The sequence below is a fragment of the Camelus dromedarius genome, chromosome 5, assembly GCF_036321535.1.
Source record: "Camelus dromedarius isolate mCamDro1 chromosome 5, mCamDro1.pat, whole genome shotgun sequence".
In the NCBI taxonomy this organism is placed as follows: Eukaryota; Metazoa; Chordata; class Mammalia; order Artiodactyla; family Camelidae; genus Camelus; species Camelus dromedarius.
Window position 1 is genome coordinate 28,909,212 of NC_087440.1, and position 16,595 is coordinate 28,925,806.

The 16,595-nt window shown below is 35.3% G+C and overlaps 2 protein-coding genes and 1 pseudogene across 2 annotated transcripts in view; 1 reads left to right on the forward strand and 2 right to left on the reverse strand.

The window, feature by feature from the left end:
- LPCAT4 (lysophosphatidylcholine acyltransferase 4) overlaps positions 1–16,595 on the reverse strand; it is an 88,962-nt gene that overhangs the window by 54,226 nt on the left and 18,141 nt on the right. The gene's annotated exons all lie outside the window — the stretch shown is intronic.
- On the forward strand, positions 7,428–8,375 carry LOC105089971 (olfactory receptor 4F3/4F16/4F29-like). The gene has a single exon (XM_010981153.3). The coding sequence runs from the start codon at positions 7,437–7,439 to the stop codon at positions 8,373–8,375; it is 939 nt and encodes a 312-aa protein (XP_010979455.1). The 5' UTR covers positions 7,428–7,436.
- Positions 15,134–16,104, reverse strand: LOC105090022 (olfactory receptor 4F3/4F16/4F29-like; annotated as a pseudogene).

Genomic DNA, 16,595 nt, shown 5'->3' on the forward strand with positions numbered 1-16,595 from the left:
AGTTTTATTCTTCTTTTTATGGCTGATTAATATTCTATTGTATATATACATCACATCTTTATCCATTCTTCTGCTGGTGGACACTTTGGTTTCTTCCATATCTCAGGAATTATAAATAATGCCACTGTGAACATTGGGGTGCATGTATCTTTTCAAATTCGTGGGGTTTTTTTTCCAGATATATACCCCTGAATGGAATTGCTGGGTCATTTTGTAGTTCTATTTTTTAGTTTTTTGAGAAATCTCCATACTATTTTCCACAGTGGCTGCACCAATTTACATTCCTACCAGTGTATGAGGGTTTCCTTTCCTCCACATCCTCGCCACCATTTGCTCTTTGTGTCCTTTTTGATGATAGCCATCATGACAGGTGTAATGAGGAGATACCTCATTGTGGTTTTGATTTGCATTTCTCTGATGATTAGTGATGCTGAGCATGTTTTCATGTGCCTGTTGGCCATCTGTATATCTTCTTTCAAAAGATGTCTATTTAGGTCTTCTGCCCATTTTTTTTGATTGGATTGTGTTTTCTTGATAATGAGTTGATGAGCTGTTTGTGTATTTTGGATATTAACCTCTTGTCAGTTGCATCGTTTGCAAATATTTTTCCCGATTTCGTAGGTTGTCTTTTCCTTTTATTAATGGTTTCCTTTGCTACCTCACTGTTCTTTTTGAGTTACCAAATGAACCTCTGAATGATCATCGTCAGCAACAGACTGTTAGTAAAGGATGGGAAGATAATGTTTAAGGTTAAAATTAATGGTTCTAACAAATCTTTACCCTCTCCCCTTCACAAATTTGCCAGTAAACAGCAGCTAAAAGATTAGACCCTCACAAGCTTGAGGAAAGATATTTTGGCTCTTCTCTTTTTTAGTTCTTGCCTTCATGCATTAAACATTTTCATCCTATTTTTAAAATTGAGTTATAATTGACATTTAACATTACATTGGTTTCAGGTGTAGAACATAATGATTTGGTATTTGTATATATTGTGAAATGTCACCACAATATTCTAGTTAACATTCATCATTACATACAATTAAAATTTTTTTCTTATGGTGAGAACTTTTAAGATCTATTTTCTTAGCAACTTTCAAATATACAATACAGTATTATTAGCTATGGCCACTATGCTGTACATCACATCTTCAGGACCTAGTTTATAACTGGAAGCTTAAACCATAAAAAAAATTTTTTGAGGGGGGAAAGTGGATTATATGATTATTTATAAATGCTTATACAATGAATAACCAGACAACATTAATTTTTCTTTCTTTTTAATTAAATATTTTGGAGTTAAATAAGCAAAGCCACAATTATTCAATTGATTTTTTTCCTTCTTCACATGTAATGATGAAATAGGATCTTATACCTGGATTGTGAACAAATCAAGAGATAAGTAACAAGGGCATTAATGCAGTAGTGAACACCAACCCCCCTCCATCCCCAGACCCAATCTTCCCACAGACACTACCAGTTAAACCACAGACTGCAGACTAGGTCTGAAGAGTGACTCACTTTCCATGAATTCCTCTAGAGCTGAGAAGGCTTTTCTCAATCTGATGTGTACCCCTACAGCCACAAAACGGAGCAACAGGGAAAATACTGAGACTATATCCAAGGTCCTCACCCAGTGGCTTCTGCCTCAGAATAAAATAAATTAAACCATGTATTTTTTTTAACCAGCTTTCCTTTGGTGTATATGTAGTCAGTCGTCAAATTTTACTAATAGGAAGCACGCTATAACACATCATTGTGTATTTTTTTGATTATTTTCTAGAATAAAGTAGCTATGTAACTCCTGGGCAAAGAGTAACCATATCCTTAAGGCTTTGGTTCATATTACTAACTGTTCTCCTGAATAAGGAGGATTTGTCATGGACATAGAAAACAAAATAGGATTACCAAAGGGGAAACAGCGGGGAGGGATAAATTAGGGATTGGGGACTAACAGACACACATTACTATATAAAAAATAGATAAACAATGGGGACCTATTGTGTAGCACAGGGAACTGTATTCAGTTTCTTGTAATAGTATATAATGGAAAAGAATCTGAAAATACGTGTATGTATAACCTAATCACTTTGCTGTACACCTGAAACTAGCATTATAAATCAACTACATTTCAATAAAAATTTTTTAAAAGATTAGACTCTAAGTGTTTTCATTTTTATTCAAATCAATATATATTCAAATTCCCCTTGATTTATTTACAAGTTTCAAGCTTAATAGCTTCCTAACTCTTAAATTTAGGGCACCTGGTTTGCTAAGAGTTTTCATCAAGAAAATGTGCTGTATGTTGTCAAATGTTGTAACTTGTGTTGAGTACTCTGTGTCATAGTTTTTTGATGGTTTTGGTTCTTTGGATGGGTGCTCTTTCAATCTGGAAAGTCAAGTCTTCCTTTATTTCTGGAAAATGTTCTTAAGTGAGAGCCTTAACGATGTGTTCTGTTCCATTGTGTTTTCTTCTTTGGGACCCCAATTACGTGTACATTGAAACTTTCGTATCTGTGTCTTCTCTCTACACCTTTTAATCTCTTACATCATTTCCACTTCGCTGTCCTTATCCCTGTCTTTATCTCTCCTATTGTGTTTCAGCAGTGTCTGCTTCCCCTTGGTCTCTTTCACAGACATTTTACCTTCATATCTGTGATGACTATTTTTTCTGCTATTCTTTCTTGAGATATGTCTGTTCATACTTAGTCTCTTTTCCTGTCAAATATTTTTGAGCTTTTACATCTTGATGTTTTTTTTTTTTTATAAAGTTGATCACTCCTGTAATTTTAAAAAATTCATGGTGAAATATTTGGTCATGATTTTTATCTGCTGAGTGGTGATATTTTTCTGGACTCTCTTTCCTAACATTTGTTTTTAATTGTGTAGATCTTGTGATGGCTCTTTTTATTTTTAATTTTTGGAATTTAAATTAAATTTAAAATAAATAAATTAATTAAAAATTTTTTCAAATTACTTCAAATTTACTTAGCATTTTACAATTTAGAAAGCACAGTTGTTTGTGGTTATCTTACACTCTTTCCTATTACAAAACGATATATTGCCCCAATATCTTGTTTTCTATATCCTTTTACCCTCTTTCCATCTCTTTCTTCTACTTCCTCCTTTATATTTTCTCTTTCTTAGGCCTTTTTTTTGGGGGGGTGGTGAAAATTTAATGTAAAGATTCCAAATGAGTAATTTTTCCATTTGCCTAGCTTGGGGTCTATTCTTCATTCTGGATACATCATTTCTTGTGGTTGAAGGTTCTGTCTCTGAGCCTGGGGTGAAGGTAGGTAAGGAGAAAGCAGAGTGATGTTCCATACATGGAGGCATATTGCCCTGGTCGCTACAGAATGGCCCTCTGACCATGCTCTTTCCCCCTGTGTTTCTACCCTCTAGGGACAATGTAGTGTTTGTCTTTCTCCTCTCCTGTTCTCTCCTCCCTTTCCCTTCCCTCCCTCCCCCTCTTTCCTTCCTTTCTTCTCTTCCTTTTCTTTCTTTCTTTCTTTTCTTTTAACTGCTGGCTGTTTTTAAAATGTGGCATATTTTTTCCTGCACCAACTCTTTGTAGGAAATTCATGTCAATGAATGAATGACACTGTGTTTAAGCTTAGCAGGATTTTTTTCTCATTAGCTAATTTTTTTCCCCTTTACTTCTATGTGTCATCAGAGTTAGGCCATTATAGGGCTGTACGTAATGTAAACAGATATGTTATTTCTTAAAATTTGTATTTATTACTTCTATAATAATTAGTAAAAACATGCTCAGATTGAATTGTATTTATCTTCTGAGTTTTCTTCTTCTTATGTTTGCTAAGCCATATATGCAAAAACAGACCTTGTATCAGATTTTTTCTTTGATGTCCATCTCTTTCTGTACTCTCTTCCTTTCCCCATGAATCAACAAGAAAACTATAGCTGTACATAGTGCAGAAAGCTTTGGGCCCAGAAGGGACTGGAGAAATCACTTTCTATAATCTGCTCATTTTACAGGTGTGGAAATAATACTATAGTGACATGAAGTGAATTATCTGAAGTTACAGAGTAAGTTACTGATCAAACTTGAATAGAATTTAAGTCTTCTGATTCATAATCCATAACCAAGTCCAACACACTACAGTTATTTCTAAGTTAAAAGTATCATTTTTGATGTGAAATTATGGGCTGTGTAATTGGATCAATAGCTAAATACTTTCATACAGATTATGAACATGCTAGCTTTTAATTGTAGAGCAGAATAGCCTTATAGATAATTCACACACACATACACACACACACACACACACAGCTTCTATGACGTTCCCTGTTTTTCTGCTAAGTTTCTTTGGTGGAGTTAATTTAATATAAATATAAGAAAAGTATATACCTTGCTCAGGAAATAAATATTTCAAATTAAGTAAAGAAAATGGTGTTTATAATTTTTTCTGATCTCTTTTTCCTCCCTTCTGTGACTCACTCCCAGCCTCCCGTGTTGGTGTGCCAGGATTCTGGGTGACAATTCCCCTGGATAAATGAACTCATATTGGTGAGCCCGTCTCATCAGTATCATTTGGTCAGTACTCTCCTGTGTGCCAATTAGCTGTATCTTTCACAGTAACAGCATTTTTACAGCTTTTTGCAAATGGAGAAATGCTAGATTTAACCAAGGGAAATTGAGTAGGTTAACTCTTTGGTAATAGTCACATGTTAGGTCTTTAAACGAGTGCAGTGGTGACAAATACAGAAATAGCTTAGGAATATTGGTGTACAGTATTGAAGTCCCCAAAGGCCAGTACTGAATAGACATTTCTGGTGACAGGATCATTTCGTAAAAAATCACTTAATTGTTATCTTGTACAACAGAAGCAGCTTCAGCTAAGCTTAATGAACAAGAATCAACACAAATGAGAAGAAAGAGCACATTAAGTCAGAAACTGAAATTACTTTTTTTTTTTCCTTTTTATCAATTGCTATCCAAGATTGAGATCCAAGAAAGGGAATTAGAAAGATTAGGAGGAAGTCTTGTAAGTGGGAACAGAATTTGACTCAGTGTAGTCCTGGGCTTTATTCTATTTCCTGATGTGGAGGCAGAGTACCTTTGTTTCCTCTGTTAATTAGAAAGTAGCACAAGCAGAGTCCTGGATGGGAAGCTGAAGGAGTTCATGTGGATGAAAACAATGGCAGTCTGGGAACTCAACCAGGAACTCTGAGATGCAGGTATTATACAGATTTGCCTTTTCCTATGACGGTTATTTCAATAGGCAGAATCAATTATGGATGTGTTTGAAGCAGCTAAAGAAACCCAGATGCTTGTGAACATTTGAGGACAAAGTTTCCTTTTCTTTTACTTAGATCTGCCTAGGATACTGAGAGCAGAGCATGGGGCATCCAGAAAGGGACTACAACGCGTTAAATAATCAGAAAGTCATGAAAGAAAAGTCTTCTCTATATATTAGTTAAGAGGCAGATCAGAGAATGAATGTAAGGCCTACCACTTACTGTTTTAACCTGTTGCTTTCCCCCTCCTAGTCTCTATATCCTTTGCTGTAAAAAGGAGCTGATACTAACTTTTATGGTTATTATAAACATCAAACAAGATCGTGTGTGTAAAGGTGTTACTGTGTCTTGCCCATGGTAGCCACTGTTTTTGCTTTAATTTGGCTTGTTTTCATTATTTTCATGGACAATCAAACACTACTTCAGACCGGGAGATATTCTCTGATTATATCTCAATGATTCTTTAAGACTCAGATATGAAGTTGCGTGAGGGAGTGTTCTAATTTCATTTATTCACATGCAGCTATCCAGCCTTCCCAACACCACCTGAAGAGACTGTCTTTTCTCCATTGTATACTCTTGCCTCCTTTGTCAAAGATTAATTGATGGTAGGTGTGTGGGTTTACTTCTGGGCTCTCTATTCTGTTCCATTGATTCAGATATGAATTGTATATCCAAATAAATTATATCCATATCTTAAACTGCATCACAGGTCTTGATTTCTTTCTGAAGATAGCCCTGATTACTCTGGCTCACAGTTATGTTTTCTGCTTCAAAAACTCTATGATCATACTACTTTTTCTTTATTTAAGTACTTTTTTTGTTATTTATATTTTTGTATGTGCTAAAATGTAAATGCCTTAAGGGTAGTGAATATTTTAATACTTCAGGAAACCCATAATGTCCTGGAACAATGCATTGTGCTTAGTAGGTATCTAGAAGATATTTGTTGATTGACTACTGATGGTTATGATAAAGGGTAAAATAAACGACATAGCTAATTTACAATAATTTGCTAATAAATCATGTAAGTGGTACAAATGGAATTAGAGAAGAGGGAGATTAAATATGAAGAGAGGGCTTTCTATGGGATATGGGACCAATAACCAACTGCAGATGAGGGAAAAGGTGGTGAATATGATAGCAATCCATTGCAGAGAATACCATCATTATGGTGAGTTTCATTACATACTGGGCTGGCACCGTGCTATGAAATCATGGAAATGTTGGGCTTGAAAGTATTACTTAGCATCATCCACCTCAGTTCCTTTATTTTCCAGATGATGAAACTGACTTCAAGAAGTGAGCTGAGTGTGGAAGGGACTGGAGAAATAACTTGCCCTAATTAAGTCTAAGCCCTTTCCATGGATTTAGGGCTAGGACTAAATTACAACTCTTTTGATTCCAAGTGCTGTGTTCTTTCTGACATTCCATGCACCCATGAAAAGTGAACATGGCATGGACAATGATCTACAAATATCAATCAAATAGAATTTTCTGGCTACAATGCATTAGCTCATCCACGTTTAGATTCTGCAGCACAAATCTCTTTTCTGACTTATCCTAACTCTGTTATATGCTCTCCCAGCTCAAGCTCTGTGGTCACTTCCACTCCCTCAACTGAGCTCCAAAAGTTGGATACCTTTAGGGTTTCTATGTTATCTTCTCTCTTTATGAGGGAAAGGTGAATGTGATTTGATAAAACTGCAATAGAAAGGCTAAACAGGAGAGTATTAATGAGATTGATAGCACTGCATATAGGAGGTAATCAAGGGGATAAGAAAAATGAGTCATCAGAACTGTCAGAGGTTTGGGGAAATCCATGGGCAGGAGTAACAAACTGTGAGAGAGAAATCAGTAAGTCCATTTCCATTTCCTCTTTCTTCCCCCATGTTATTCCAGGGCATTGCTATCCTGCCTCTCATAACCCTTCTGTTTCAGCAGAATATTATATTCAAAACCTAGAAAATTTTAGGGAAGCTGGGGGAGTTAGAAAAGTGCTTTATGGCAATGAGTTACTGCATCTTTTCTGCAACTGCTATTTAAGGGGTTATATTATAGGTGTTCTGGCTGTATGAAATGAGGCAATATTTTCATGCAATCACTGACTCCCCACAAAGTTGATTTCTTCTTTATTCTCTTTTCTAGGTAAAACTGTGCTATCTGTGCTTGCAGCGGCAATGGGTGGAGCCAACCGCTCTGTCGTGTCTGAGTTTGTGTTCCTGGGACTCTCCAATTCTTGGGAGATCCAGCTCCTTCTCTTCCTCTTTTCCTCTGTGTTCTATGTGTCAAGCCTGATGGGAAACCTCCTCATTGTGTTCTCTGTGAGCTCTGACCCTAATTTGCACTCCCCCATGTACTTTCTGCTAGCCAATCTCTCTTTTCTTGACGTGGGGGTTTGCTCTATTGCCGCTCCCAAAATGATTTATGACATTTTCAGAAAACGCAAAGCCATCTCTTTTGGGGGCTGTATAGCTCAGATCTTCTTTATTCATGCTATTGGGGGAACAGAAATGGTGCTGCTCATTGCCATGGCCTTTGACAGATACGTGGCCATATGTAAGCCTCTCCACTACCTGACCATCATGAGCCCACAAACGTGCATTTTAATTTTGGCTGCTGCCTGGGTCCTTGGCCTCATCCACTCAGTGGCCCAATTGGCTTTTGTTGTAGACTTGCCCTTCTGTGGTCCTAATGAATTGGACAGCTTTTATTGTGACCTCCCCCAACTTATCAAACTTGCTTGCACAGAGATCTATAGACTGGAGTTCATGGTGACAGCCAACAGTGGACTCATCTCTGTGGGTTCCTTCTTCATACTGATTATTTCTTATATCTTCATTCTTGTCACTGTTTGGAAACACTCCTCAGGTGGTTTATCAAAGGCTCTCTCCACTTTGTCAGCTCATGTCACTGTGGTGGTTTTATTCTTTGGGCCATTAATCTTCTTCTATACTTGGCCCTTCCCCTCATCACACTTGGACAAGTTTCTTGCTATCTTTGATGCAGTTCTCACTCCTTTTCTGAATCCAGTGATCTACACATTCAGGAACAAGGAGATGAAGGCAGCAATGAAGAAACTCTGCCATCAGCTTGTGAGTTACAGAAATATGAACTAAATACTCTAAATATGAAGAAATTTAGCTCTTCCCTCAATGACAACAGAAAAAAATGATGTCATTAAAATTTTAGATCTCTATGAATTTTATGTTCTAGGTTACATTTAGGCATATACGACATTACTGTGTATCTCTAGTACCTTAATTAATAAGGATAAAGAGAGCTAACACTGGAGCTTTCTGTATTTCCAATCTTGTGCTAGATGTTTTATGTAAATTATGTTATTTAATATTCATGATAACTCTGGGTGGTGAGTATTTTATCTTGTTTTTTTTCAATAATTAAGAAATGCTTTCTGCTCATTCTCCATATAATTACCATATAAAATGCTTCAAACCAAAGCTAATTATTACCTTAATCCACCACTTCTAATTGTCTTGTTCCTCAAAAGGTGCCAATCAGTGTATTCAACAATTCAATGTTGGAAATTAACATATTATTCCTTTTCACCGTTATTCTTTCCCTACTTTGAATTGGTTAATGTCGTTTTCTCAAACTACTTACCAAACTGCCATAAACTCTCACTGGTTTAATTTTCTTCCCTTCTTAGTTTAGTATCTGTTTGCTTTCTTTTTCCCCATATCCTTTGGCTATCTAGATAACTGTTTGGTTTATAATAGAATTGTGGAACTTTAGAACTGGAATTTGAAAGATCATCTGTCTTAACCCATTTGTTTTATAAATGATAATACTCAGGCACAGAGATGTGAAGTCGGGTTTCTACACTCCCCTCCCCAACTTATTGAGAAAAAGTTGACAAATATAATTTTATATACTTAAAGTATACAACGTGGTGATTTGATACACATATACATCATGGGATGATTACCAATATCAAGATAATTAGCACATCTATCACCTCACATAGTTAAACTCCTTTCTTCTCACTTTAGATTAAAAAATTGAAAAAACAAATCTAGGCCCACTTGTTAATTTGGATTCTTGAGCTTTCCACTAACAGACTATACCACTGGCTTTCTGCCTTTCTATTTCTGACCCAGTGATGGCAGAAGTGACACCAGTGAGGTCATTACTCTTTTCATTGGTGTCAATTTCATGTGATTGGTATTTCCAACTTCCTTCTTTATTTGCAGCCCCAAAAAGAAATTTCTTGAACAGGGTCCTGGTTATTTTATAACTGGATGATAATGATATCACTCATCCATGGTCTAATTCATGGCTTTTATCTATGTCACTTACTAAAAGCCCACAATTAAATAGTAGTCCTCTGTCTATATTGCTTTTCTACTCTAATGAATACTCTATGGGCATTCACTAAGGTTTGGCAGTTATCTTAAGTAAGCTTCAAGAATTTCATATATGAGAATATATGTACGTTCATGTATAACTGAAAAATTGTCCTCTACACTGAAATTCGACACACCATTGTAAAATGACTATAACTCAATAAAAATAATAAATAAATAAATAAATAAATAAATAAATAAATAACAATAAAAAAAGAATTTCGTATATGAACATTACTGCATTTCTTGATCTGTTTCTATCATTGGATCATGGTTTCTATGACTAAACAGCTGTGGCAGTTTAGAATTTTGGGGACACAAGGATAGGCCAGAGACAAAATCTTTCGATCTATAAATGAGCTATTAATATGAAAACTAATAACTATGGTAAAAGTACACTAATGTCTACTTATTTTAAAGATTCTTTTAACACATCATATATATACTCACATCCCTTCAGGCTTGAAGTTTTTGGAAGATCTTTGTAATGAATCCATCTTCTTAGACCCCTGATAATTTTCAGAAATCTTTTAGGAAGCTGTTTTATTCTTCTACATTCATTTTTCTTTTTATTTTATCTTGGACTTTAAAAGTGTTAGTTAATTTGTCAAATACACACTTATTAGGACAATTACAGGCTAATATATTAGCTTAACCAAGTTAGGGATTTTCTGGGGGGCAAAATTAGCCTTTGGCTGAGGGTTGCCGTATGTACGTAGTTGGTAAGTACTAGAGCCGGGTTGTAAATTTTAGCAGCTTCTGTTCCAGCATCTCTGCTCTTAATGACCATACTCCAATGCCTCCCAAATTGGTGGGTCCATTTTACCTGTACCTTTAAAATCTGAACATATTTTCTCTCTCTACTTAATAGCATAAAATAACAACTATAAAACATGCATCAACTCAATAAAATATAATGCAATTAAGATTTGGGTTCTGTTATTTTAATATATCATTAAAATATTCATCTATTTACTCTTCAAAGAGGTCAACACTCAGAGATAGTTTACATAATAAAATAACTTTGAAACTTCCTTGTATTCAAACTCAGTTATGCGTGAGCGGAGGGCACTGTACCATCTACTCCTTGGAGATATTTAGTTCATGATAGACTCATGTTATTTGAGGAGAAAACTGAAGCCTGGGTGGACACCTCATGGGATTCTTTCATTCTTATAGAACCAGAGTTTGCACTAGTCCAGGCAGAAGATGAGCCAGTATTAATGACTGACTGACAGCTGGCAATGAATGAGAAATGATACACTGCTTCCTGATTGTACGCCATTAGGCTCCTCTACAGCACCCCAACAAGGGCTTAAAGAAAAAAGAACACTAAGCTTCAAGTACGCTCTTTACAGCATACACAAAACTGTCTATTCTTAGTTACTATATTTACCAGTAGGAGCTTGTTTTGAAATGGTTTCTGCATCACATTAGTAGGTGTTAAAATAACAGATGTCTGTATTTCAATAGTTAGCAGTAGACAGAGATTTACTTGTATTTCTTTTTTCCCAACTTTATTGAGGTATGATTAACGAATGAAAATTATATATATTAGGTTGTACAACATATTCTGATCTATGTAAACACTGTAAAATTATTACCAAAGCCAAACTAATGAATATATCTATTACCTCACATAGTTACCTCCTCTCCTTTTTTTTTTTTCTGTAGTGAGAACACTTGAGATCCATTCTCTTAGCAAATTTCAAGTATACAGTACATTCTTACCTACTCTAGTCAACATGCTGTACCTTAGGTCATCTTCTAACTGAAAATTTGTACCCTTTGACTAGGATCTCCCCTTTAACCCACCCCCAGTCCTTAGTAACAACCATTCTATTCTGTTTCCTCCTTTATTTAGATTCTACACATAAGTGAAATCACACAGTATTTGTCTTTCTATGTCTGGCTTATTTCACCCAGGAAAATCTCCACAAGGACACCCATATTTTGTGAATTGCAGGATTTCCTTCTTTTTTAAGGCTGAATAATATTCCATAATATCTATATACCACTTTATCATTTATCATTATACCAATTTTCTTTATCTATTCATTTGGTGGGAACCTAGGTTATTTCCATATCTTGGCTATTATGAATAATACTAAAATAAACATGGAGTGCAGATATCTCAGACATAATGATTTTTATTTCTTTTAAATATATGTCCATAAGTGGGATTGCTGGATCATATGGTAGTTCTATTTTTAATTTTTTGAGGTACCTGAATATCATTTTCCATATTAACTGTACCATTTTACACTCTTGTGTAAATGTACAAGGCTTCTTTTCTTCACATCCTTGCCAATACTTGTTTTCTTTTGACTTTTTGATAATAGTCACCCTAATATGTGTGAGGTGCTATCTCATTGTGGTTTTGATATGCAGAAATGTCTATTAAGGTCCTTTGCCCTATTTTAAAATTTTTTTGCTATTAAGTTTTATGAATTCCTCACATATTTTGGGTATTAACCTCTTATCAGATATGTGTGTTTTTTCTCACTCTGAAGGCTGCCTTTTTACTATGTTGATTGCTTCCTTTGCTGTAAAGAAACTTTTTAGTTTGATGCAGTCTCACTTGTTTATTTTTTCTTTTGCTGCCCGTGCTTTCGTTGTCAAATCAAAAAAATCATTGCCATGACCAATGTCAAGGAAATTTTGCCTATGATTTTTTCCAGGAGTTTACAGTTTCAGGTCTTACATTTAAGTCCTTAATCCACTTTGAGTTGGTTTTTGTGTATAGTATAAGATAAGGGTCCAATTTTATTCCTTTGCACATGGATAGTCAGTTTTCATAACACTATTTAGTGAAGAGACTATTCTATCCTCATTGTGTATTCTTGGTTCAATGCTCAATAACTCTGTTAAAAATAAAACAAACAAACAAACCTAACTGCCCTCCCTGCTCCATCAGTGTAAAACGAGTGAAAGAATTAAAGATTAATTCTATATTAAAAAAGTGTGAAATTGAGAGAATCCTTGGAGTTTGCAGGGTGGACTCTGCTACTGGAAATCCTAAAAAACCCAAGTCAATAAGTTCCTTTTTTAAAAATAAATTTTTATGTTAAGTTGTGGTAAAAAAACCACACACACAGCATAAAATTTAACTCTTAACCATTTTAAGTGTACAATTCAGTATGTCAAGTATACTCACATTGTTGTACAACAGATATCTATATCTTTTCCTCTTGCAAAATTGAAACTATACATTTATTTTTTGTTTTAAGCTTTTTTTTTGTATTTATTGAAGTATACTCAGTTACAATGTGTCGATTTCTGGTGTAAAGCATAATGTTTCAGTCATACATATACATATATTCATTTTCATATTTTCATTATAGATTACTACAAGATATTGAATATAGTTTCCTGTGTTATATAGAAGAAATTTTTTTTAATCTATTTTATATATAGTAGTTAGTATTAGCAATTCTCAAACTCCCAACTTATCCCCTCCCATGCCTTTTACCCCCAGTAACCATAGGTTTGTTTTCTATGTCTGTGAGTCTGTTTCTGTTTTGTAGTTAAGTTCATTAATGTTTTCTTTTCTCTTCTTTTTTTAGATTCCACATATGAGTGATATCATATGGCATTTTTCTTTCTCTTTCTGGCTTACTTCACTTAGAATGACAATCTCCAGATCCATCCATGTTGCTGCAAATGGCATTATTATTTTTTATGGCTGACTAGTATTCCATTGTATAAATATACCACTGCTTTTTTAGCCAGTCATCTGTCTATGGACATTTTTTTTAACATTTTTTTTTATTGATTTATAATCATTTTACAATGTTGTGTCAAATTCCAGTGTAGAGCACAATTTTTCAATTATACATGAACATATATATACTCATTGTCACATTCCTTTCTCTGTGAGCTACCATAAGATCTTGTATATATTTCCCTGTGCTATACAGAATAATCTTGTTTCCATGTCTTGGCTATTGTATATAGTGTTGCTATGAACATTGGGGTGCACGTATCTCTTCGAATTAGAGTTCCTTCCAGATATATGCCCAGGAGTGGGATTGCTGGATCATATGGTAAGTCTAATTTTAGTTTTTTGAGGAATCTCCATACTGTTTTCCATAATGGCTGCATCAAACTGTACTCCACACCCTCTCCAGCAATTATAGTTTGTGGGCTTTTGAATGATGGCCATTCTGACTGGTGTGAGGGGATACCTCATTGTGGTTTTAATTTGCATTACTCTGATAATTATATTTTTTGCTTCAAGCTTATTTTGATTGGATTCCTGACACATGTAATTCAAAGAGTTGAGATTAATAACACCTGAAAAGGTACTAGCATACAAAAATCAAAGAAACTGATATACAGATATTGGTTTTCCAAGGGTCCAAAAAAATGACGCAAAAAATGAATAAATAATATAAGGGCAATGGAAATTAAAAAAGACAAACAAATTATTAAGTATCATAAGTTATAAAGTACATAAGAGCCACTTATAAGACCAAAGGACTAATGATAAACTGGTTAAGATGAATGGACTATGTAAAAGGATGTATAAGGATCAGAGTCATTTGCACTATATCTCTCAGAATGAACCTTGGTTCTTCTTTACTGAAATGGGTATGAATTGATATTTATAAATTTGTTGATGCAAGTCCCTCATTCCACTAGAACTAAATACAGTCCCATATAAAATATCTCCCAAACTAAAATTTAGTTTGCAATGACTCAAATCATTCAAATCCAACAGGAACAGTCCTGCCAGCAGAAGAAAAGGAAGAAGCTGGTTGGTTACATATAGAAAGAAGAATGACTCTGTCAGTACTAGAGCCTGTGATATAGTATGAATAAGAGTCAAAAGGTAAACCTTGTGATGACCAACCAGCACTGTCCAGGTAAAACTCCTGGCCTAAGGATCTTATTTTCGAAATGTGATGACAGGCACATCCTAATAGGGAGATAAAGGTATTAAGCATCAAAATCTGATATGATTAAATATTTGAATAATGCAGCTAATGTTTCTTGCTCTGATTCCCTGCTCATTAACATTCATATCACCACCTGACTAACAAATTCCCTACAGTGAAATTTCCCCACAGTGAAAAACTGCGTTATAGCTATGTGAAAGGTCAGGCCATTTTCCTGATTTTTTGGTGGCAAATTAATAAATGGGGATCTTGATGCATATACTTTCATCTAATATAAATTTATTTAATGTCAAACAGCACTCCTTTACATAACTCACTCTGACATTAAAGAGACTGAACTTTGAAGTCTAGACCACAGTATATTCATCAAGGTAATGTCTTCTGAGAGACAACCAATTGGTCTTCTCCAGAAAACACTTTTTACCATACCACATGCCTTCTCTAACCATAGGCAGCAACACAACTTCTCAGTTAAGATTTTTTAAAAAACCATGCTATTTTAAGCTGGGGCACTTAAATATTAGTAAAGTACTTTGTAACTCCTGATATTAAAATAATAGAAATTTAATGCTACTCCAAGTCAGAAAGGAGACACAGTACTTTTGGCATTTAAGAAATCCTTCTATAAATAATAAATTGACTGCATACTTTCCTCATTGCCACTTTCATTTCTTTGTTCCTGAATGTATAGATGACTGAATTTTAAAAAGGAGTGAGAACTGCATCAAAAACAACAAGGAATTTGTCTAGGTGTGATGTGGGGTGAGGCCAGATATAAACAAAGATGCAAGGACCAAAGAACAAAACCACCACCATGACATGAGTTGACAGAGTGGAGAGGGCCTTAGATGAACTACCTGAAGAGTGTTTCTGAACAGTGATGAGGATAAAAATGTAGGAGACAATCAATATGAAGAATGATCCCAGAGATATAAACCCACTGTTGGCTGTCACCATGAACTCTAGCCTGTAGGTATCTGTGCAGGCAAGTCTGATGAACCAAGGAAAGTCACAGTAAAAGCTGTCTAATATATTAGGGCCACAGAATGGCAATTTAATAACAAAAACCAGCTGAATCACAGAGTGAATCAAGCCAATTATCCATGCAGCAACCAGAAGCAGAATACACATTTTTTGGCTCATAATAGTCAGATAGTGAAGAGGCTTACATATAGCAACGTATCTGTCAAAGGCCATGGCGATGAGTAGCACCATCTCCACACCACCAGTGCTGTGGATGAAGATTTGAGTGATGCAGCCACCAAAGGAGATGACTTTACATTTTCTGAAAAGGTCATAAACATCTTGGGAGAAATGACAGAAGAAACTCCCAGGTCAATGAAGGAGAGGTTGGCCAACAGAAAGTACATGGGGGAGTGTAAGCGAGGGTCAGAAGTCACAGTGAGAATAATGAGGGAGTTTCCCATCATGCTTGCAACATAAAAAACAGAAGAGAGCACAAAGAGGAGGAATTGTATTTCCCAGGAATTGGTGAGTCCCAGGAATACAAACTCTGACACCATAGAGTAATTTGTTCCATCCATTGATTTATCAGCTGGAATGTTTCCAGATGAAAGAAAGGGAAAAGAAACTTATAAATAAGAATGTTAATAATTCTATATTATAATGATTATTTATTCAAGGATATTGACATGATGAAGACTGTAAATCCCCTCAATTCTTTTTGAAGGCCGTATCACCACTAAGTAAGCATTTCACTCGTTGTCACCTAAAGCAATTGGGTCACGTCCACACGCAATATCCCTTTTACTACAGCCCCCAGGACTATTCATCTATAAGCACAAGAGATTAGAACAAATATGAGAACATAGTAGTGTGCATGGCAAGGATTGGGAGGGGAAGGGAAGGTGGTACAGTGCATCACATAGAGAAGAAGAAAGAAGAGGTGCAGATGGCATTTGTCAGAACCCCCCAAACAGAACTAGTTCTATTTCAAAATTGTTCTTTAAACAATTCTTCAGCCATTCAAGTTGTGAGGTGAGACTAAGAAATCTCAGGCATATAATATCCCTCTTGAGTCATTATATGTTACTATCTACAATTGTTTTTG

Coding starts and splice junctions, on each gene's coding strand:
- LOC105089971 (XM_010981153.3), top strand. CDS start 7,437: ATGGGTGGAGCCAACCGCTCTGTCGTGTCTGAGTTTGTGTTCCTGGGA.